Below are 22,214 nucleotides of genomic sequence, written 5' to 3'. Positions count from 1 at the left end.
TTATTTTATGGTCTTAATTATAGCTCTGCTACTTAATTATTAGCTGAGCTTTAATTTCTTAATCTAAATTGCAGAATTTTCATGAGGAAAAGTCAGATAACATGAAATATCCAGTACAGTGCCTAGCATTTGTCATTATTCATTATTTCTGTCAATAAATGTTACCTTCTTTGGACCTCACTTCTCAAATACTTTACTTTCAAATTGGTAACAATTGGAAAGACATGTATGCCTTAAAAAATGTGGATAATTATAGTTACATTTCATTGTTGCTTTGAAAATTAGAGATAATATATCTGTGAAACAAGTGGTGTACAAGAGCTTAATGAGTGATGACAAGCTTGTTTTTAAATCAAGCTTATGGATATGCTCCATGTAAGCTAACTCCCATTTAACTTACTCTGCCAAAAACAGTCTTTGATGAAATATTTTTGCTTTTAAAAACAAATTATGTTGGTAATGATAGAGGTGTTATTATAATAGTTGCCTTGAATTTTTTCTTCAGTTATAACCATAGATTTTGAGAATTTTGTATTAAATAGAGCTGACTTTCAAAAACCTGTGTGACAGTTTGCTGAAAATTAATTTTGTGTAACAATGATATCAATGCAGTTATTATGATATAGTTTTTAAGTGACCTTGGGGTTTTTACAAAAATAGCATTTTTAAATTGGGAATAATACTTATTAATACAATGTGGAAAGCATACTAAAATGTAAAAAAGGCAGTATTTGTTCATATTCCACAACCTTTTTAAAGCTGTTGTTAATATTTTGCCTTCTGTTATTTCTTCTTTGGATAAACATTTGCATACATATTAAATACACTATTTCAATCTGTGTTTTTCACTTGATATTATATATTTAAGTATGTCATTCTGTATTTAAAACCACTTTGGAGAATAGCAAAAAAAAAATCACTGCTATCTTTTGTGATAAGATCAAAATCTTAGCAGAGTAGAGTATTCTGTGTGTATTGATTTATATGCACAGTTTTATGTAAGTGATATTATTTATATGTTATTTTCACTTAGCAGTACTCAGGAGCTTCTTTTTATGTCAATAGATATAAATCCGTATAGATTTATTTGAGGGTTTTGTGGGTATATGACAATTCTCTTTTATTTTTTGGTCTGAAAATGTTTTCATTTTTCCTTTACTTTTGGAAGATAGGTGTGCTGGGTGTAGAATTCTAGGTTGGCGGAAATTCTTTCCATACTTTAAGGACACCATTCTGTTATTTTTCTGGTTGTTCTCATTTTGTTGAGATTAAAGCTGTCAGTGTTAGTGTTGTTCTTTTGGGGAAAAAAAAAAAGGGGGGGGTTTCCTTCTGGATACTTTTGCATTTTTCTTTTTTAATCCTTTGGTTTTCAGCATCTTAGAATGTGCTCAGGAGTATCTTTCCTTCCTTCCTTCTTCCCTTTGTACCTTTTTCCTTCCTCTTTCCTCCCTCCTCCCTGCTTGTTAGATCTGTGGTTTCATGTCTTCCATCAATTTTGGAAAATTCTCAGCCATTGTTGGTTTATATTAATACATTATTTCTGTCTTGTTCTGTCTTTTCTCTCCTTCAAGGGTCTCTGTTATACTTCTGTTAACATTTTCACTATGTCCCATATATTTGTTAGGCTCTTTTTTTTTTTTTTTTTGTATTTTACTTTTTTTTTCTCTCTGACCTTCCATAGGATATTTTCTATTAATCTGTCCTTAGTTTACTAATCTTTTTTTCTGTTAAACCCATCTATTGAGATTTCTAAAATGAAAGTTAAATTTTAGAATGGCTTTAGATTTATAGAAAAGTTGCAAAACCATGTAGAGAGTTCCCATATAACCCTCATCAGTTTCCTCTATTGTCAACAACTTACATTTATATGGTATATTTGTCCCAACTAAAGAGTTAACATTGGTACATTACTATTATCTAATCTTGACCTTTTATTCAGATTTCACTAGTTTTCCCACATGTCCTTTTTCTTTTTCAAGATGCTGCATTGCATTTAGTCATCAAGTCTGCTTAACCTCCTCTGGTCTCAGACTTTCCTCATTTTTAATGACTTTTAAGAGTTTTGAGAAATTCTGGTAGAGTATTTCCAGAATGTCCCTCTATTTGTTTGATGTTATTCTCGTGGCTAGATGGGACTTACAGGTTTGTAGGCATCACAGAGGTGATGTGCTGATCTCAACACATCATATCAGGGGTGCACGCATGAGTTGCACTGATGATGTTGACCTTGACTATGTGGCCAGTGTTGTGTTTGTCCATTTTCCCACTGTAAAGTCATGTCCCTTGTTCTCTGTTGCTTTCGTTTTGAAGGACAGTTTTTCTAGATACAGAGTTCCTGGTTGGCATTTATTTTCTCTCATCCCTATGAGTAGGTTATTCCATTGCCTTTTGGCCTCTTTTCAGATGGAAAGTCTGCTGTTTAATTGTATTGTTGTTCTCTTGTAAATAAGTCTTTTTTGTTGTTGTTAATTGCTGTCAAGATTTTGCCTTAACTTTGACAAAATTTTGAAATTTATTCTTTATTCTATTTGGGGTTTTACTTAGATACATAGATTAATGTTTTTTATCAATTTGAGGATGTTTGGGGCCATTATTTTTGTTGGGCTTTTTGTATTCATCTTTATTATTTATCCCCTGGATCTACACATGAGGCACTCTGGGTCCAAGACAAATTTCTTTACCTCATAGTGAATTTTAAGTGGATTCCTGTTTGTTTCCCCCTAGTTCTTACCTGTTAAGATAGTACTGTCAGAGCCAAGGCAGTTGTTTTATGTAAGGAGGTGAAGATTGCTCTGTGTTCACCTTGTTTACTTCTTACCAGTTGTTTTTTGGGACTTGTTACCTTTGAATCTGTATAGCAAGGTATCAGGTGAGACGATTAGTGTTGAGTGTTCTGGTTGGAGTAGACAAAAGTACTTTTAGCAGTTAGGCCTGCTAATGATCCAACAAATAAAACTTTTGTTCAGTTCTATAGAATTTGTATTTTGTTAAAGGATTTCCTGTTTTTTGGGGTGGAAAAGGACTGTCCTCATTCAGCATTTTTCCTGAGCATTGATTTTTGTGTATTTCTTCATGGGTGTTTTAATTCCTTACTTTGAAAAAAATTCACACCCATACAAAGGCAGACAGAGAATAATAAAATGACCTCCCATATGTTCATCTCCCAGTTCCAGTCATTTTCAACTCATGGCCAGTCTTGTTTCATCTGTTGTTCAGTTGCCTAGTCATGTCCGACTCTGCAACCTGTGGACTGCAGCATGCCAGGCCTCCCTGTCCCTCACCATCTCCTGGAGTTTGCCCAAGTTTGTGTTCATTGCATCAGTGATGCCATCCAACCATCTCATCCTCTGACGCCCTCTTCCCCTTATGCCCTTGATCTTTCCCAGCATCAGGGACTTTTCCAGTGAGTCATCTGTTCATATCAGATAACTGAAATACTGGAGCTTCAGCATCAGTCCTTCCAATGAATATTCAGGGTTGATCTCCCTTAAGATTGACTGGTTTGATCTTGCTGTCCAGAGGACTTTCATGAGTCTTCTCCAGCACCACACTTTGAAGGCATCATCTGTATCTCTCACTTATTTATTGACATATAAACATGTGTAGAAAAGTGCACAAATTAAAAAAGTGTATATGAATCCAAAAACATATCCTCACATAATTAATTTGGCACAAACCTTAAGCATTATATTTTTCATCCATAGGTATTGTGGTATGTATCTCATAGTAATGAGTTTTTAAAGGAAAAAATACCATTATCTACTAAAAACAAATTTTTAGTATCATAAAACATCCAGTAACTGTTCAGATTTTTATTTGTCTTGGTTTGTTTGAATCAGGAGCCAAATAAAGTACACACATTTTTATTAGTTAATATGTCTTTACAATTCTTTTTCATAGCTAATTCCTCCTGAATTTGTCTTTCCCTCCCCCCCCCTCAATTTTTTCTTACTGAAGGAAGTGGATAGTAGAATTTTCCACAGTGAGATTTTGTTGATTGCATCTTCATAGATGTTAACATGTCTCTGTCCTCTATGTTTTCGGTATATTGGTTACTGGACCTTGGGCATCCATTGGGTATTCCCAATGGGAATAGGTATTTTAGTGAGGTTATTATCATTATCTGAGTATTACCTAGACTTTGCTTGAACTCCTGTGGACACAGAGAATTCCTTTTTCACACAGTCATTTTAGTTAACAGATTCAAGCTCTAGAGTCAAATTAGTTTTCTATTAAGTGTTATCATTATCTGAATTTTACAGGTGAAGAAACTGAGGTACAGAGAGGTTAAAGAAGTTGACAGGTGTCACACAGATAGTCAAGTGGTGGAGTTGAGCTTTGAACACTTTCTGTAGTCTAGTTCCACATGCTTTTCTGCCTTCCTGCCGCACGCCGTCTCAGGAGCTGCAGTGTGCAGGCTGAATTGCTCTGAGGCATGTGGAATCTTCCGGGACTTTTAAGCTAAACCCAGAGCTTAAAAGTAGGAAATTTTTGATTCAGAGTGAAACTCTAATGATATCTAATCACATGCCTATTCTGGATTATGAAAGCTGGACAAAACCTCCCTAACTTAGTTGCCCCTTGGTACTCATTAGTGGAGTTCTCCACCCAGCAGCAGTGGGCATCACCTGGGAGACTGTCACAGATGCAGAATCGCTCCACACATGTGGAATCAGAATATAAACTTTAATGAGAATGCTGTGTGATTTAAATGCATGTTGAACTTTGAGAAGCACTGTCAACTTGAGTAGTGTAGGGTGGCCATGGGATTCTGCACTTCCAACAAGCTCCCAGGTAAATGCTGTTGCAGCTAGTCCATGAACCACACTTGGATTAGCAAGGTGCTACACATTTATCATAATGAGAAGATTATGCAGTTATTTGGGTCTGCTCTCAAGCTGTGTGCGACAAGAACACATACCCAGTAGATAGACCTGGGCTAATTGGACAGTTATTGAATACTAAACAGATGTGCTCTAATGGTGTACTTATTCCCATGTACATCGTTTCTTTACAGTTTTGAGTTCTGAGATGAGATAACTTTTCTTCTATAGTTTCTATCATTATCACTTGTAAATAATTTTTTGCTGTTTAGAATTAAGACCAAGCAGCAATTTCTCTCATTGCTAATTCCCCCAATTAGATTTGAAATTGACAATAAGCTTGGTCCCTGAGCAACTTCAATTTGACATTTGGTTTTAGAAATGTTATGATATGTCCACTTTGATTTCAGTCCTTAACTTTAACTTTTTAAAACCTTTTCTTCTCTTGCAGTTGAAAATAATCCTCGAACAGGAAACCTTGGTGCACTAATTAAGGTCTTCCTTTCTAGAACCAAAGAACTAAAACTTTCAGCAGAATGTCAAAAGTAAGCTGGCTGCTCTCTCTAAATTTAATTTATATTTAACAGTATGACAATTATTCACTTATTGGTAGAAATAGGTTATGGTCTTTTGAAAGCTATAAAGGAATTATTCTCATTATTCAGGGAAAAAGTAAAAGAGGTTTTAATTAACTGTCCAAGTCATTAGGGTGAGATTATAAATTCTTGAATCTGATTTTAGTTAGCATTTTAGACAGTCTTTATAAATATGTTCTTTAAGAAGATTAATTGTGTAACTATTATTAAAAAGTTAATTTTTTCCTATTTTCACTGCTGGATTAGTTTAATGACTTAGTGTGAGTATTATTTCATTCTACATTTGTGTCCTTTATTTCTTACATATTAGATGAATGAAGTTTCAGATTAGACATTATGGTTTTATATTTATATAGTGGAAGGTTCACCTTTTATGCACTCAAGAATTTTTTGAAACTATTTTTGGATGATAGTATCTTAAAAGATTGCTCATTTCCCTGTTTCCAAACAATTTATGTTGAATTCAATTAAAATTGTTCTGAGTCCATGATTATTAATACAAATAGCAGGTGTACAAATACTGTACAACTGGTGATGCCCCATTTAAAATTTGGTTGTGTATTTGCATACATTTTCTTTGTTATTGTATTTTTTATTTTTTCTGTTTTTAGTTTAGTTTTGTTTGAATTGCTTGTATATGGGACAACTATAATGTTAAGAACAAAGAGCAGTCATGCCTAAAGGAAAAAGTTTTTCTAAATTGACTCACTGTGTAAAATACAGAATGAAGTATGAGGTAAACTGTAGTAGATGTCATTGGCCCAGTGTCATAAATCATGGGCCATGAAGAAAGATATGGACATTATTCTAATATTACAAGCAAAATGAGAAATCATGGACTAGAAATAAATGGACTGTGCTCGTGATTAAACACTGATTTTGTGTGGTTTGTTCTTTCTAGCCACATCTTCATCTGGCAGACACACAATGCTTTGTTTATTATTTGCTGTTTGCTGAAAGTGTTCATTTGTGAGATGTCAGAGGAAGAGTTACAACTTCATTTTACTTATGAAGAAAAATCTCCTGGCAGTTACAGTAAGTCTTGCCTTAGATGACGTTCTGGGGGTAGCATGTGTAACATAAGGATAGAATTTGAAAAATAAAAATACAATTTTGAAAATTCTACTTTTCCTCATAATTTTCATTTTTAAATGACCTGATACCATTCCTATTTCTTTGCCTATATTAATTTAAGCTAGCTGAGACTCATAGATTTTTTCTTTTTTTTTTTTTTAAATAAGGGAGCTGGTAGGATTGAGACTTTTATTTATTTTGACTTCTGTATATATCACAGATATTTCTTTTTTTAGGAAGCAAATGTTAATTTAAATGCCATTACTGGGCTTCCCAGGTGGCATAGTGGTAAAGAATCCTCTTGCCAAGGCAGGAGACGCAGGTTTTGTTCCCTGGGTCAGGAAGATCCCCAGGAGGAGGAAATGGCAACCGCTCCAGTATTCTTGCCTGGAGACTCTCATGGACAGAGGAACCTAGCGGGCTGCAGTCCACGGAGGAGGGTGGCAAGGAGTCAGACATGACTGAGTGACTGAGCGTGTGTGCATGTACAGTAGGCTAGTCCTATTAAGGGAGACGACCAATCAGAATTACAGACTTTATAAATGTTAAAAGTTACTTTCGTGGGACATAACAGTCTCTAAGTCTGGATATATTTGGGACTCCTTGATCAGAAATAGCAATTTTATTTTATTTTGCTTTTATTCATCATTTATTCTTTCACATCAACCTACATACAAATATTCAATGGCAAGAATGTGACAGGACCTCATTAAGAGCACAGTAAAATATAAACAAAAAAGGTGGAAGCTCAAGCTTTATTTTTTTTTAAAGAAGTAACAAATAATTCTAAGTTATAATAAATGCTACAAAAAAACCACATTTGATATGAAGACAGAAAATAATAGATCGGAAATAAGATTTTCATTCTTCTTGACTACAGTAATCTTTTGTTCTTTGAGAAATAACATTTTAAAGGATAGTTTTATGATGCCAAAGTGTATTGTCTTTTTCTGAAGTTATAGGAAGAGTTTATCATTTTCTCCTGATACTGGTGAGAATTTCTTTTTCCCCAGAAGTTAGGAGGGCCTATAATTTTCAGGATCAACTGCTGGTGTTTCATTTCTTAGCATTAAAACTTACAATCTGGAAAATAATGAGATTATTAACAAATGAAATACAAGGAATGTAGTTTTTAAAACTTTATATTTAATTGAAAGATAATAGCTCCACAGTATTGTGTGGGTTTCTACCAAACATCAACAGGAATCAGCCATAGGCAGACCTGTGTCCCCTCCCTCTTGAACCTGCCTCCCACCTTCCTCGCTGTCCCACCCTTCTGGGTTATTACAGAGCCCTGGTTTGAGTTCCCTGAGTCACACAGCAAATTCCCGTCGGCTATCTGTTTTACATACGGTAATGTGTATGTTTCCATGTTAACTCTCCCTTACATCCTTCCCTCTCCTTCTCCCCCACACCTGTGTCTATAATTCTGTTCTCTCTGTCTGTCTCCTTTGCTGCCCTGCAAATAGAAGGAATGTAGTTTTGCATCTACCTTTCATGTTTGCTTCTCTCTTTATCAAGGCAAAGGCACTTTTGCTTCTGAGTTTCTTGGGTTCATTTTTTCAAAACATGTCTGCCTTCATTGGGCTTTCTTGCCCACATAGGGCTTTATACATTAATATATTTAATTTACTACTTTGATAATCAGCCTTCTATATTTGTTAAATATATACTGGTGTTTAAATGATTAGAGCTTTTAATGGGGATTGTGCCTTGCATGTGTTAGTTTTGTTAATGTTAGGCTTTGTCTTTGTGGTCCCAACTGTGCCAAATGTAGTTCTGTTAGTGAATTGCATTCCTTTCCAGGAAGTTCTGTCAACAATAATGGAGTGAATGTTTATCCCCACTGAGCCTGAGAGCATAGTCCAGCCATTACCTGCAAACCCAAAACTTTGTTTTGCGTTATGTGAGAACAATTAGGGAAATGTTGTGCTTTGTTTAATATAATATCATTTTTATTTTAATATAAAAGCATTTATTCATGACTTACCATTGAGAAGACTGATGTGCTTGAGAGATACAGTGTACACTCTCGGTCACCCGTGCTGGACCTGTACTCCCCACTCGCATCCATGCTTGAGAACCATGGTTTTGTTGTACATCCCATCTGGCTTCATGTCGAGTCAGGGCAGATGACACTCCTGAGTCATGGCCACTTTATCACGATGGTTGTCTCACTGAAGGAGCCGTCCGTGAGGGTGGGTAGTTGATGGTTCTGTGTGTTGACAGACTGTCCTCTTCCTTTATTTGCTTAGCAGTTCAGGAGATTATAATGCTCTTTTGTTCTTTTCATTTGCAGCTGAGCTGCTGTTTGTCCACCAGCTTAAGTCCAGTGGACATCTTCTTAAGGTTAGAGACTTGCTGTTTTTGGCATATGTAATTTTATTTTCATCTTAGCTTTAGGTTCGTTTGAGACTCCTTATCACTACTGTAAGTCTTAGTGACATTGATATTTTCTGTCAGTGTCTTTTTACAGTTTATAAAGGTATGATACAATTAAATGATTGCACAGATACTATTGAATGGAAAAAAATGGAACCTCTCTGTACGGTAGCTGAAAATATTCATTGATTAGCCAGTGTATGAATATTTGACTTAGTTGTGTGAAAGACTGTTTAAGAATAGATAAATATACAATGGTAAGGATTCTTTGAAGGTTAAATTGACAAACGTAGAGGACTGTCTGCAAACAACTGAACAAATTATCTGAGGCGTTTTAGGATTGTTGGGTTATTGTAGCATACTGCATTTTTTTGTTTATCCCAATTCACTGCAATATTGCCATGATCAGATGGGTATTGCTGCCATATTCAGTGAGGCTGTCTTTATGAGGGTAAAGTGACTCTCAGTATGCTTTCAGTCTATAATTGAAATATGTGAAGATTTCATATTTGAACATTTTCCTGTGGGCTCTGTGTGAAGTGGTAGTAGATTGTTTGCTGGAGGGAATTTGTATCATTATGCAAAGATAGCTCTTTGCACGATTCCATGCTTTCAGGAATAAAGGGACAAAACCAGCCCTAGGCAAAACTGTGAAGTACTACACAATTGTCTGCATTCTCCCTTTGCTTTCAGTGCAAGTTTTTCTTTCCTCAGTGTTGGTATTATGTCCTGTTCTTGCTGACACAGTAACTGATATTTTACATTTTGTATGCATAAAGCCAATATTTTAAGTCCTTGGGGACCTAAATCTGTTGCTGGTTTCGTTAAGCATTTACAGTGGCGTGTTTCCTTAAGTCTTTGATAATGCTGACTTTGAACTTCTATTTGTTTGATCTTAATCTAAGGCCCCAAGTAAGAGAGAGATTTGCATTTGCTTCTAAAGGGACCCAGAGACCGCAGCATCGACCACTTTAGTCTCCCTTAGCAGTTCTTGGCTTAATGGGGCTGCCAAGTTCAGTGTCCCAGTGGCCAGGCTGAAGGCTTAGGTCTCCCAGTAGCTGGCTTCATCCTCAGGGACACCCTGTCCTTAAGAGTTTGCTTCTTGCTCAGTGTTTTACTTCAGATTCAAGCCACAGAGTGTTCGCTTGTGGTTATTCTTTTTGGTTATGGTGCTGGGGTCCTTGGGAGATTTCCTTTACTTTCTGGAAGCCCATTAGTGCACTGAAGAGTTTATTTTAGCCAAGAACTCATTATTTTTGTACAGGAGGGCTCTTTGGAGTAACCACTCCACAGTACTGCTGCCAGTGGAAGGCAATTATAGTTTCTTACAAAGTTTAAAATGAATTTTTCAAATGAGGGAAGATATTGGATATTGAGAGACTGAAGATAGAAGCAAAAAAGAGGCAGCCTTGGCAGGGAGAGCTGGGTAGAGCAGGGACTGTGGGCTTGAGGGGCCTGAGAACCAGTTAGCACAGCTCTGTGCAGATTAGAAAAGAGACTTGTCAAGTCCAGGTAAAAGGCTTGCTTGAGTACGTTTTGTTGGCACAGAGTAGTTCAATATATATATATGTTTAAAATTTTTTTTTCATTTATTATTTTTTATTGGCATCTAATCGCTCTACCATATTGTGTCAGTTTCTGCTGTACAACAAAGTGAATCAGCTATATGTGTACATATGTCCCCTCCCTCTTGAGCCTTCCTCCCCTCCCCTGTATTTATTTTTTAAAATTATTTATTTTGTAGGACTTGATCTCAAGCATAGTGGATTAAATATACATGATCATCTTTGCTGTCTCCTGAAACCCCCAGAAAAGTAAAGGAATTTTGAACAAGTTATGAATTTATTAGGTTAAAGAGAAAGAGGGGGAGACAGTGTTAATCACAATTTGCAAGTTGGAAAACTGAGTGATGCTGAGCTAAACTGACCACTGAAAGCTGGGAGCTAAATGCCTTCAGGGTTGGAGAATTCCAGAAACAAGCCAGTTCTTGCCACAGAACTCTGGAGAGGTTTAGGAATTGGAAGTGCCAGGTGTCTCCAAAGGCAGACAAGCAAGGGGATTGACTCGAAGGTCTCTACTCTTGTGACGTGCATCATGGGACCACCCCTTTCCCAGTTTAATACTGAAATCTGGTCTCTCTAAGAGGCTGGACCAGCGGGTCCTCCCTGTATAAGTTCTCGGACATGGTGGAGGCAGTGGTATAGGGAGAACAGGGTTGGGAGAAGAGGCTACATGTAAAAGAGTAAGGCGTCTTGACTTGGCTTCTAGAATGCTGACACTAGTGGGGTTTTACTCACTCCACTCCCTTTCTGCCATAAGTGGATACTCTTCTGAATAAATGAACCAAAAAACAGGGAAAGACTCAGAGAAACTGACATTTGGGTGCCCTTCCATGAAGCATCTCAGAGCCCTCCACTGGCAGCCCCCGCGTGGCAGGCTGTGCCTCTGCACCTGGAGCTTCTGGCAGTGTGTGCCACCCCCTGGCAGGTAGATGGGAGCCAAGGATCCCATACAGGTGAGAAAACTTACGATTTATGAGAGACCAAAACGAACAAGAAAAAATTATATGAGATGGAAATTTACGGGAAAAAAGTCTGTAATCACACCTCTGGAACACAACCACTTTCCTTCACATTCACGTCTGGCTTAAAACTTTTTTGAAACTATTTGGAATTACCTTCCAAATCTGAGGTGTGTTTGGAGGTGCTTAGGCTCCCACGATGGCGGGCTTTACTGCTCTTTCTCCGCTTGCTCTGGTCCCTTACACCTGGGGCTGATAAACCAGAAATTGTGTTGGGGGCACACAGTTGTGTTGAGTGATATGTGTTTTATTTTTGTCTTAACATAAAACTTCATAGTTTAATCTCATTAGTTATGGATAAATAATACAAAAAAAACCCCATAATAGTTGAAAAATGTGGCTCAGAGAAAAAAGAAAGTGTAGATTTAGCATAGATTTATTCTTTTAAAATATTCAGCTTATAAGATTTATAATCTGACTTTGCAGAAAAATAAAGTGTTTCTAGGAATTCTTGACTTGTTTTTGGTCATATAATAGGTGAGAGTGTGATTCATGGTATTTCTTTCTCTCCCCTTCTTTTATGTAATCAGTGGAATAGAATGAATTAAATTTTACTAACAGCACATTTTATGATGAAATCTCATAGACTGTATTATCCTTGAGGGTAAACAGAAGCATTTCTGTTTGACCACAGTAATAGCACTCAACCAGAATTATTGCAGATTTTATTGGAATGGGTAGGACACAGGTTTATAAATATTGTAATGCATGGAAATGTAGACCAGTTTTATTTTTAGAGAAGAGTGAATCCATTTGCTTTTCCTTAACTGATTTATGGAGGCATGTTTGATTTTGCTAATTAGAAGCTTAAGTATGATCTTTAACACTTTAGGATAATGCCAGTATTAGCTTTACAACTAAAATAGACAGTAACCTAGACCCGCAGAAAAACCATGATTTTTCTGAGTATGAGTTGGTAATAAGTATAATCTAGCTATGTGTCTTCATTTTAAGAGTCTTTTGCTCTGAACTTTCAAGTCCTCTTTGGAGTGCGGCTCTGTTAATTCTGAAGTTTTAAGTACCTGTATTAGCACAGTGTTGGGCAGCATTGAGAAACTGACAGTTTGACTGTTTTAAATTAATTAATTTATTTATTTTTGGCTGTGCTGAGTCTTCGTTGCTGCATGGGCTTTTCTCTAGTTGCAGAGAGTGGGGGCTACTCTTTAGTCTCGGTGCAGAGGCTTCTCACTGCAGTGGCTTCCCTTGTTGCGGACTCTAGGGCACATGGCTTCAGTCGTTGTGGCACGTGGGCTCAGCAGTTGTGGCTCACGGACTCCAGAGCACAGGCTTAATAGCTGTGGTGTATCTTCCCGGATCAGGGACTGAATCCGTGTCTCCTGCATTGGCAGGCAGATTCTTTACCACTGAGTCACCAGGGAAGCCCTAGTTTGACTTTCTGAATGTAAAGAAAACAGCAGCCATTTGCTCTCTGTCTTTTAATATTCCTTTCAGTAACAACGTGTAACCTGATTTAAGTGACCCGTATATTTCTTTTTTCTGGCTGCTGCTTAGTTTTCTATCAGTGATATTTTTTCCCCTTCCTTGAGTAAATGCTGTAAAAATTTTTCTTTTCTCCCTTTCTTCCACACCTGCCATCCCTCTGACTCTGATGGGAGGCATTTTATCATGACAATGTTTTATCATCTCTGGTTCTCTCCCTAAGGTCAAAATGAGACAGTTGAGTCTTCTCTATGATACTGAATGGGTGCCAAACAGAAAGCACTAACAGGGACCAACCACAGCTTAGTTTCAGGTGTAGATTATTAGAGCTGTGAAGTGACGTGAAAGTCTCTCAGACATGTCCAACTCTTTGCTACCCCATGGAATTTTCCTGACCAGAATACTGGAGTGGGTAGCCATTCCCTTCTTCAAGGGATCTTCCCAACCCGGGGTCGAACCCAGGTCTCCCACATTGCAGGAGGGTTCTTTATCAGCTGAGCCACAAAGGAAGCCCATTAGAGCTGAGTGACCAGAAATCTTGTCTTTCTCTATCTTTGCTTTCTTGTGTTTGTGCCTCCTTCTGCTGATACTCCTAGGGACTACTGAAGTGGCGTTTGGGCTTTAAAGTGGGAGAACCTCAAGGATGGGGTGAGGTTTCAGTGGCCTTGTTCTGCAAAATATTCTTAATAAAAGATTGTATTTATTCATTGTTTGAGATATTTAAGTCAAGGACTTGGGTATGTATTGATGGCTGTGTAGGATATCACCTTGTTGTGTAAAATGATCTGTGGTATTTCCAGTCTCTTCCTTAATGTGGCTCAGAATACTCACCAGGGATTTGTATGGTCTTCAGTGACACTTGGATTGGTTGACTGGATTTTTTTTTCTAGCTTTGTATAGAAACAGGTCTTTAAAAGTAATTTGTAAATTCCACCCCCACCCTCCCTTTGGAAGTCTGAATTTAGGTTAAATCTGAACTCTGCCACTTATTGTAGGTAAATAGACTCTTTGAGCCTTGATCTGTGAAATGATGATGATACCTACTCCTTAAGAGTTATTGTTAGGATTAATGTGGGCTAGAGAGAATGGAATGTTTATGATTTAAAGTATTAAAATATTTGGCTGGAGCTATAGAGGCAATTTAAAACTCTTTAAGAGATTTAAAAAAGCACACACCAACTCTGGTTTGTAAAACTTCACAATACAGTAAACACATTCAAATCTCTGCAAAGTCATTTACTCAGAGAACATCAATTTACTTTGTCATGGACCTGCAAACTGTAAGAAATGCATGAATGTGTTACTGTAATTTTTGGCAGGTGAGTTTTATATTTACTTGTTTTTAATTGAAACTAAGGAAGATGTTTGGCCTCATATGGAAGCTGAGTGATAAATGATGTGTGGAAAATAAGGCAGTATGAGTGACTTGCTTAATGTAAAGCCTGATAAGCAGTCAAATCTTATCATTCTTCACTTGCCTTGCAATTATTTGCTTCTAGAGTAACCCCAGAAATAAGAATATAGTATTATGCAAGAATGTTTTTGTTTTAGTAAGTGGAAATTGTCAGAAATTTCACTTGGAATTTGCTTATTCTTATCTTTAGTTTTGTTAGAACTTTGGCCTTGAAATGCTATGTTTTACTTGTATGAGATGGATTTATCAACATTATTTTCATTAGGATTACATTGATAACGAAGCTGTGAATGTATTCCTTAGTTAACTAGCTGTTAACTTGACTGATGTCATGATTTGGATGGCACATGGATCCAAAGAGAGGTCTTTGTCACCATTTTAAAATTTGAAATTTAGATGTGTTTACATCCCTGGAGGGAAAAAAAAAATCCAATTAGGTGCCATCTGTGGGTCCTGAGCACTTGTTCCCTCACCTCTGTAATTAAAAAACTTGTGCAGGCTGCTTGGCTAAACCAGGGGTATGTTAGTAAACTGGTCAACTTATTTGGTCTGAAATGTTCTTTAGGAAATCAGTGAGTAATTCTGAAAGTTACGGGGTCTGGGTCACCACGTTCTCTAGGGTAAGGCATGGAATGACAGTTCAGCAAATACATACTGAGTATATATTATTAATACTTGCCACAAACCACTTGTTGGAATAGGTTATTAACTCGCATGGGTCATGTTGGACAGCTCTGGAGGAGAAAGATTGAGTTGGCTCTGACTTTCCTCCACTTGTTGAGCTAAGTGGTAGTGACCTACTGCTTCTAGAGGGAGACTTAACGTGGTTATTGAACTTGAGTCTTGCTGTGTATTCTTTTTAGCATTGATTGATGTCTTCAGTATGATTTAATATTCTCTTCAAGCTTTGCACTGACCTCTCAGAGGGCTGCTGTGCCAGTTACTTCTATTAATGGCAAGGCAGGAAGGAATTTCTTCAAACTGAATACCAGGTGATATTGTGGTCTAGAAAAAAGAATTGCTAAACTTCTCTTTGAGATGCCAAGTGCTTTGATGTTTTAGAAGCAACTGCTAAATTTGGACTTGGACACCTGTATTCAGTTCAGTGAACACGTATTGAGTGTACATTATGTGCCAAACTCTTTGTCTGTCTCTCTTTTTCCCGTAAGAGGGTCAACTCCAGTGCATGTATGTGTGCTTGCAAAGTTGCCTCAGTTGTGTCCGACTCTTTGCGACCCTTCGGACTGTAGCCCACCAGCCAAGTTTCTTTGTCCATGGGATTCTCCAGGAATACTGGAGTGGGTTGCCATGCGCTCCTCCAGGGGATCTTCCTGACCCAGGGATTGAACCCTTGTCTCTGGCATCTGCCTGCACTGACAGGCAGGTTCTTTACCACTAGTGCCACCTGGGAAGCCCCAAAGTCCAATAGGGGCCTGCAGGGGCCTGCTTTACTTGTAGCCAAAAGCTCTGGGATAATGCAGCCAGCACTTAACAATAACAGACAGATGCACAAGGCATAGATGCTGTGCAGATGATTGTTTTTATTTAGGGTGAGCAAGAGAGTTGGGTGTGTGCCAGTGTTGAAGGGTATTCTGAGGAAGTGGATACTGGGAATGAAATGAAAAAGTAGTGGGTTAGAAAGAAGTCATAGAAACTGAGGGAAGAAAGAATTTCATAGATATAGGTGTCAGTACTGGAAAATCTCATGGATGGAGGAGCCTGATAGGCTACAGTCCATGGGGTTGCTAAGAGTCGGACACGACTAAGCGACTTCACTTTCACTTTTCACTTTCATGCATTGGAGAAGGAAATGGCAGCCCACTCCAGTGTTCTTGCCTGGAGAATCCCAGGGACGGGGAGCCTGGTGGGCTGCTGTCTTAGCAGCAGCAGCAGCAGCGTCCAAAGCAGGGAGCCACATGTGATCCTGATTGACTTCATAAGTTAGAAAGTCACTTAGGTTTGAGAAGTTTGGGACATAGGAGCATTTCTGTTGCAACAGTAGTTTGCAACCAACCTTTGCTGCTTACTTTGTGACTTGGGAAAGCCATTTTGACTTTGGCTCTTTGTAAAGAGGTGTTTAGACTCTCAGTGGGTTCCAATCTATAATCAGTGGGACTCCATGAGTTCAGAGAAGGCACTTCTGGGTCTGCAAGGAGATCAAGGGTAAGGTCAGATTTTCATTGGGTGAAGAAGTGCAGGTAGTCTATTTCTGATTTAAAACAGCTGGAGCAGCTTGAGTTTTTATTTTATATACTTTGACTTCAGTATAACTTTTATTTGAAAAGACATAGTACAGTATAAGAAATTTGAAAACCGCTGGTCTACAGAAGTCATAGTTGCCTTCAGACATTAAAACCAATATAATTAATAGCTGGTGTTCAAAATTCCTCTACTAGATGAAGATTATAGTAGATGTTAACTTGCTCAGCATATAGATTTTATTCAGAGGGCAACTTAGTATCTGAGTTTCTGTAATAATGATTATTCTCATTAGAAATGAAAACTGAACTTCCAAACAACTGAATTCTACTTTATACTTTGTTAAAAAAAATTTTTTATATGTCTCACCAGGTTCTGACTCAGAAGATCTTTTGGAAGAATTGCTCTGCTGTTTGATGCAGTTAATCACTGATATTCCACTCTTGTAAGTTCTGGCTAAGCCAGGATTACTTTTCTCTTCTTAGTGTATTGAAGATGCTAATTGATCATGTTGAAGAGTTTGTGGGTTGTAGTACTTTCATGTATCGCTTTTATGTATGCCTCCGTGTACATCCATGGCCTTCTTGCTGTCTTGTGTGATAATAGTTAGACTTTGGTGACCTGTCATCAACACACGAATTTTATGTTGTTGAGGGGAAAATAAACTCTTCAGCAACATGAAGCATATGATAAGCACAGAATTAATCTGTGTAAATCAGGGTTTGAGAGAAAAGCAGTTTGAATCTGATACATACATGGTAGATATAGCTCTTTGTCCATCCATTATTTATTCTTCCCTTCTTCCTTGTTTCTGGATTTTATATCTGGCCTCTTTTGGAGAGGTTGGATTTCTATTTCTAGCTTCTCTTGAAGCTGGATGTGGTCAATGAGATGTAGGGGGAAGTCCTCCAGTGAAACTTACAGGCACAGCTCTTTATTGGGACCTGACTCACCTAAGAGACATATTTATATTTTCATCTGTGAGAGCCCACTGTCCTATTCACCAGAGTGTGGGCAAGATCTCCTTAGAGTTGTGTTGGACATCTTGGCACCATGAACTAAGAGACTTACAGCAAAGTCTGCTTTGATGGCATTGAGCTGCTGAACCAAAGTTCAACCACTACCACTACCACTACAAAGATCTACCACTACCCCGCTCCTGCCCCCACCCCTGGAGTTCTCATGTAAGAAAAATAGACCTTGTTTACACTGTTACAACTAGATTTCTGTTACTACAGCTGAATGCAGTTCCTGTATAATTCAAAATGTTTGTTACTTTTAAAACAGTTATTCTCAACCTTATTTGTCTCTCAGAGGAGCCTTTTTAGAATTTTTTTTTTTTCTTAATTGCCTCTCCAGAGTCCTAATGAAATTTGAATACTACAGATACACTGAATATGTTTATATGCTATGACTTTCTGGAAGGCCATACATCATTATAATATCTGTGAAGTTTTTCACCCCTGGACGAACCAATTTTCACCCACTGGAGGGTGATCTCTTACACCCAGTATTGAGAATGCATATTTTATTATTTTAAAAAATTTGTTTATTTTTGACCACACCACATGGCAGGTGGGATCTTAGTTTCCTGACCAGGGATCTAACCCATGCTGCTTGCAGTGGAAGTGCAACATCCTAGCCACTGGACAAATGGGGAATTCTTGAGAATGCACATTTTAGAGGAGTTATTTTTTGAAATGAAAAAGTAGGTTTTAAGATTTATCATCACAAAATCTCAGTCTGTTTGGAGATATTGCTGGAAATAAGCCCCTTGCCTGTGGCCCAAAAGGAAAGATGGGTATTTGTGAGAAAACGGGCCTCTGTTGTGCATGAGCGCAGCACTCAGAATTGTATTGTGACAGTTGCTCAGTTGTGTCCAACTCTTTGCGACCCCATGGACTATACAGTCCATGGAATTCTCCAGTCCATGGAATTCTCCAGGCCGGAATACTGGAGTGGGTAACCTTTCCCTTCTCCAGCGGATCTTCCCACTCAAGGGATTGAACCCAGGTCTCCCACATTGCAGGTGGATTCTTTACTAGCTGAGCCACAAGAGAAACCCTTGTATTATAGGTTTATTGTATTATAGAAAGAATTGTATTATAGGCTTAGAAATGAGAACCACCAAACCCTGTTGTGACCTGGTCTGGTCATGCGCAGCCTGGAAGGTAGGGCTGAGACAGCTGGGTTATCACTGACAGGGAAAGGGCATGGAGAAAGTGTCCCAGGTAGTGGAACTCTTTTGACAGACACAGTTCTTTACATGCCTGGTATCCTTTCTCACCTTCTTCTCCAATATTGTTGGGGTAAGTGTGTGCCCAGCTTAGTTTACAGGCTCTTTGGGAACTAAATGTGGCTCCTTGACAGTTTGGGCCAGTTACACGTAAGCAGAAGTCAGGAGCTTGCAGAGCATGTATCTTCAGCTCATCGCCCTTGGCCCTTCTCTTCCTACCTGGATGTGGAGGCAGTGCTCTGGCCTTCTTGAATCTGGGATGATGGGTGCCACACAGAAAGAACAGTGTCCCAGGAGCGTGGGGTGTTTGTAATGTTGTGGAAGGACTACACAAGCCCTTGATGGCTTATCTTTGATTTTCTTCTTATGTTAAAAGAGCAAACAGTTACTTTGGTTAAGCCACTGTGGTTAACTTTCTGTTACATATGGTCAGGTGTGGGAGGGGAACACACATATTGCTTGTTGTCAGTTGTTTAGTTGCTAAGTCGGGTCTGATTGTTTAGCGACTCCATGGACTGTAACCTGCCAGGCTCCCCTGTCCATGGGATTTCCTAGGCAAGAATACTGGAGTGGGTTGTCATTTCCTTCTCCAGGGCTCTTCCCGACCCAGGGATGGAACCCGCAACTCCTGCGTTGGCAGGCAGATTCTTTACATTTAGCCACCAGGGAAGCCCTGTGTATTGCCTGCCATTTGTTTATTATAGTACGTGTGAGGCTTCTTGTGTTTCTGATGTTAGTTTTAAAAACAGCAGCACCTCTATTACATTTGTTATTACCAAATACCAGCAATTTCATATATATCCTAAATAAGTTCCTTGTTTTTGTTACTGTTGTTGATAAAATGTTGTGGTAAAGTTAAGGGGGATGGAAATGATAAATCCCATTAGATAGTAAATAAGCCGTGAATACAGTGTAGAAACCAGCCACTTAAACACTTGGAGAGCAAGTAGACAGTGTTGTAATATATCAAACATTTCAGTGTTTTAATGTGTTTATACTTTTTAAATGAACTGAAAATGCACAGACAACCAGATGTCTTGTATTATGTACACTCAGCTTTAACCAGCTGCTGAAACAATTTCTTATGATTTAATGTTCTTGGAACTCCATCCTACAAGAAGGTTTGTCTTGGTAACAGTTTCCATGTGAAACCAAACTCCTCTTCAAATGTTTCATCTATAACCATACGGATCAGCTTATAATTTAAGGAGGAATATTAACCTATGAAAACTGGCGATGCTTTGACACACCTGACTATCATCTGTCTTGCTATAAACGTTGAAGTTTAATGTGCTGCCTTAGTGGCTGAACAGCAAGAGGTATCTAATTTTAATGGCCTTCGTGGGTAATTCAAAACTTTTCTAGCTTAAACATTTGAGACTCTGAAATCATTCTGTTAATATTGAATGCAAGTGATTACCAAGAACTAGAGTGATTACAAGAATTTAGAAATCTGTAAATTTAATTTAACTGATTCTTAATCATTAGGAGAACAGGATCAACTATGGTAAACTCCTAGAATTTCTAAGAATTCATCTGTAATGAAAAATTTTTTTAAGTTGTAAGTGGATTCTGCTTCTCAGTTTGGATTTGTTGATAAAATATTAGTTCTATGAGGTGTTAATCTTCAGTGTCAGATTAAAATTGCACACCTTCTGGGAATCCTTCCTTATTAACCCCATACCTCTCAGCTTTTATAAATATATTTAAAAGAAAGATTAAGTCAGACATGGTCTTGTGACTTGACATTTTTCAGTGTGTATTGGGTTGATCCACTAGAATTAAAGTGTCTTTCAAAAGTAAAACTTTGTCTTTTTTAACTGTTGTATCTTCTTGATCTCAAGGAATTGAATGGGAGAGGAATAAGATATGATAAAGGTATGTCTCAAGACACTAATGGAGAGTGAAATGGAACATGGTTGGCAGGCTAGAGTTGAAAGCACTACACTTAGAATTTGGGACACTGGTTGAGGTCTTCCAGTTTTACCATAAAAGCTGGATGGAGCCCCCACGACAATACCCAGTGATGTTTAGGTGGGGCCCTAGCAGCGTAAGCAGCAATGTTGGATGGGCCCAGTACTTGATGCTTTGAGGACTGCTTAGGATGCTTTTCTTATTATGAAAGAGAGTTTATTTTGAGAGCTTGAACAGGGTTTCTTTCCTTTTCTGTTTGCTGCTGTTTCTGTCAAAGCTCGCTCTCTCAGCTGTTTACAGTGAGGCTGTTGTTGAGAGCAGGCTTTGCTCCTTTTCTCTGGGCCCCAATCTGGACGGTCCTGGGAGGTCTGCTCAAAGCGGGCCTTGCTGTGAGCTCCGGCCCCTTCCTCTGAGATCCATTTATGTGTCTTCTCCTTTATTAACCTATGAACTCAATGAGGAGGAAGGACCAGGGCTCCTTAATTCTCAGCTTGGCCCTGATGGACAGATATTTTAATTCTGTAATCTAAGAAACTTGATCTAGTTTTGTCGTAAGTTATATATTGATAAAGATGTGATATTCATAACCAATTGCCTTCACTGCCTTTTCTGGGGGACTGTGTGTGTGTGTGTATGTGTGTGTATGTATGTGTGAGATGGGATTTAGTCTGCTGCTCAAGTGCAGGAGGTACCTGGTATCATCTACTGGCCTTGTCCGTGTTACTCGTTCTGCTTCAGTCACGCTGGTGTTCTTGCTAATTTGGAACTAACCAACCCACTCCTGTCTTTAAGGCCTGTGACCTTCCTTCTCCTGCCTTGAATATCTTCCCTCAGACATCTGCATGGCTCATGTCCTGTCCTCCTTCAAGCTTCCTTCCTTGTGCTCAGAGTTTGGCTTCTTGGAAACAGTTGCTCTGCCTGCCCTAAAATAGCACCCCTTCATAGTCTGTCGTTTCATCATGCTTTATTTTTTTGTCCATATGCTTATCACTAGTTTTCATATTATTATTTCATGTTATTTTATTTCTCAAATAGAATGAAAGCAATGTGAAAACAAGGGCTCTTCCTGTGCCAGCACTTTGTTTTGCTCACTTTTGTCGCCTTAGTATTGAGGTTAGCCTGGCATGTGGAGGACTCAAAAAATAATTGTTGAATGAGTAAGTCCCGGGGGCACAACCTATTCAGTGTGCTTAAATGTTTTGTTTGTTGCTCATCATGTGGTCTATATGGAGACAGGGTACTGTGCTAAGGGATAGTCTATTGCAGGTAGAGTGGCTCAAAGCCCCTTGCAGTTGGTGAAAAAAGTGAAAGTGTTTGTCACTCAGTCCTGTCTGACTCTGGTACATTGTATTACAAACACTAAATGTCTTACAGACGTTAGCAGTGTGGAGGGACAGCCAGCAACTGAAACACTGAGAAATCACATCTCACAACATTTAAGGAAATGGTAGATTGTTGTTGTTCAGTTGCTAGTGTTGTGTCCGACTCTGTGACCCCATAGAATGCAGCACGCCTGGCCTCCCTGTCCTTCACTGTCTCCCGGAGTTTGCTCAAA

The 22,214-nt window shown here is 38.4% G+C and overlaps 1 protein-coding gene across 9 annotated transcripts in view; it reads left to right on the top strand.

Moving 5' to 3' along the window:
• The window catches only part of DYM (dymeclin), a 400,415-nt gene that overhangs the window by 56,518 nt on the left and 321,683 nt on the right, over positions 1 to 22,214 (top strand). For all 9 annotated transcript variants that reach the window (XM_061400135.1, XM_061400133.1, XM_061400128.1 and 6 more), the window contains 3 exons: positions 5,275 to 5,368; positions 6,321 to 6,454; positions 16,882 to 16,954. In XM_061400135.1, coding sequence (XP_061256119.1) covers positions 5,275 to 5,368; positions 6,321 to 6,454; positions 16,882 to 16,954 — 301 coding nt within the window. The remainder of the gene's footprint in view (positions 1 to 5,274; positions 5,369 to 6,320; positions 6,455 to 16,881; positions 16,955 to 22,214) is intronic.

The sequence above is a fragment of the Bos javanicus genome, chromosome 24, assembly GCF_032452875.1.
Source record: "Bos javanicus breed banteng chromosome 24, ARS-OSU_banteng_1.0, whole genome shotgun sequence".
Taxonomy (NCBI): domain Eukaryota; kingdom Metazoa; phylum Chordata; class Mammalia; order Artiodactyla; family Bovidae; genus Bos; species Bos javanicus.
The sequence above is the reverse complement of the archived record's forward strand: the minus strand, read 5'-3'. Positions and strand labels throughout refer to the sequence as shown.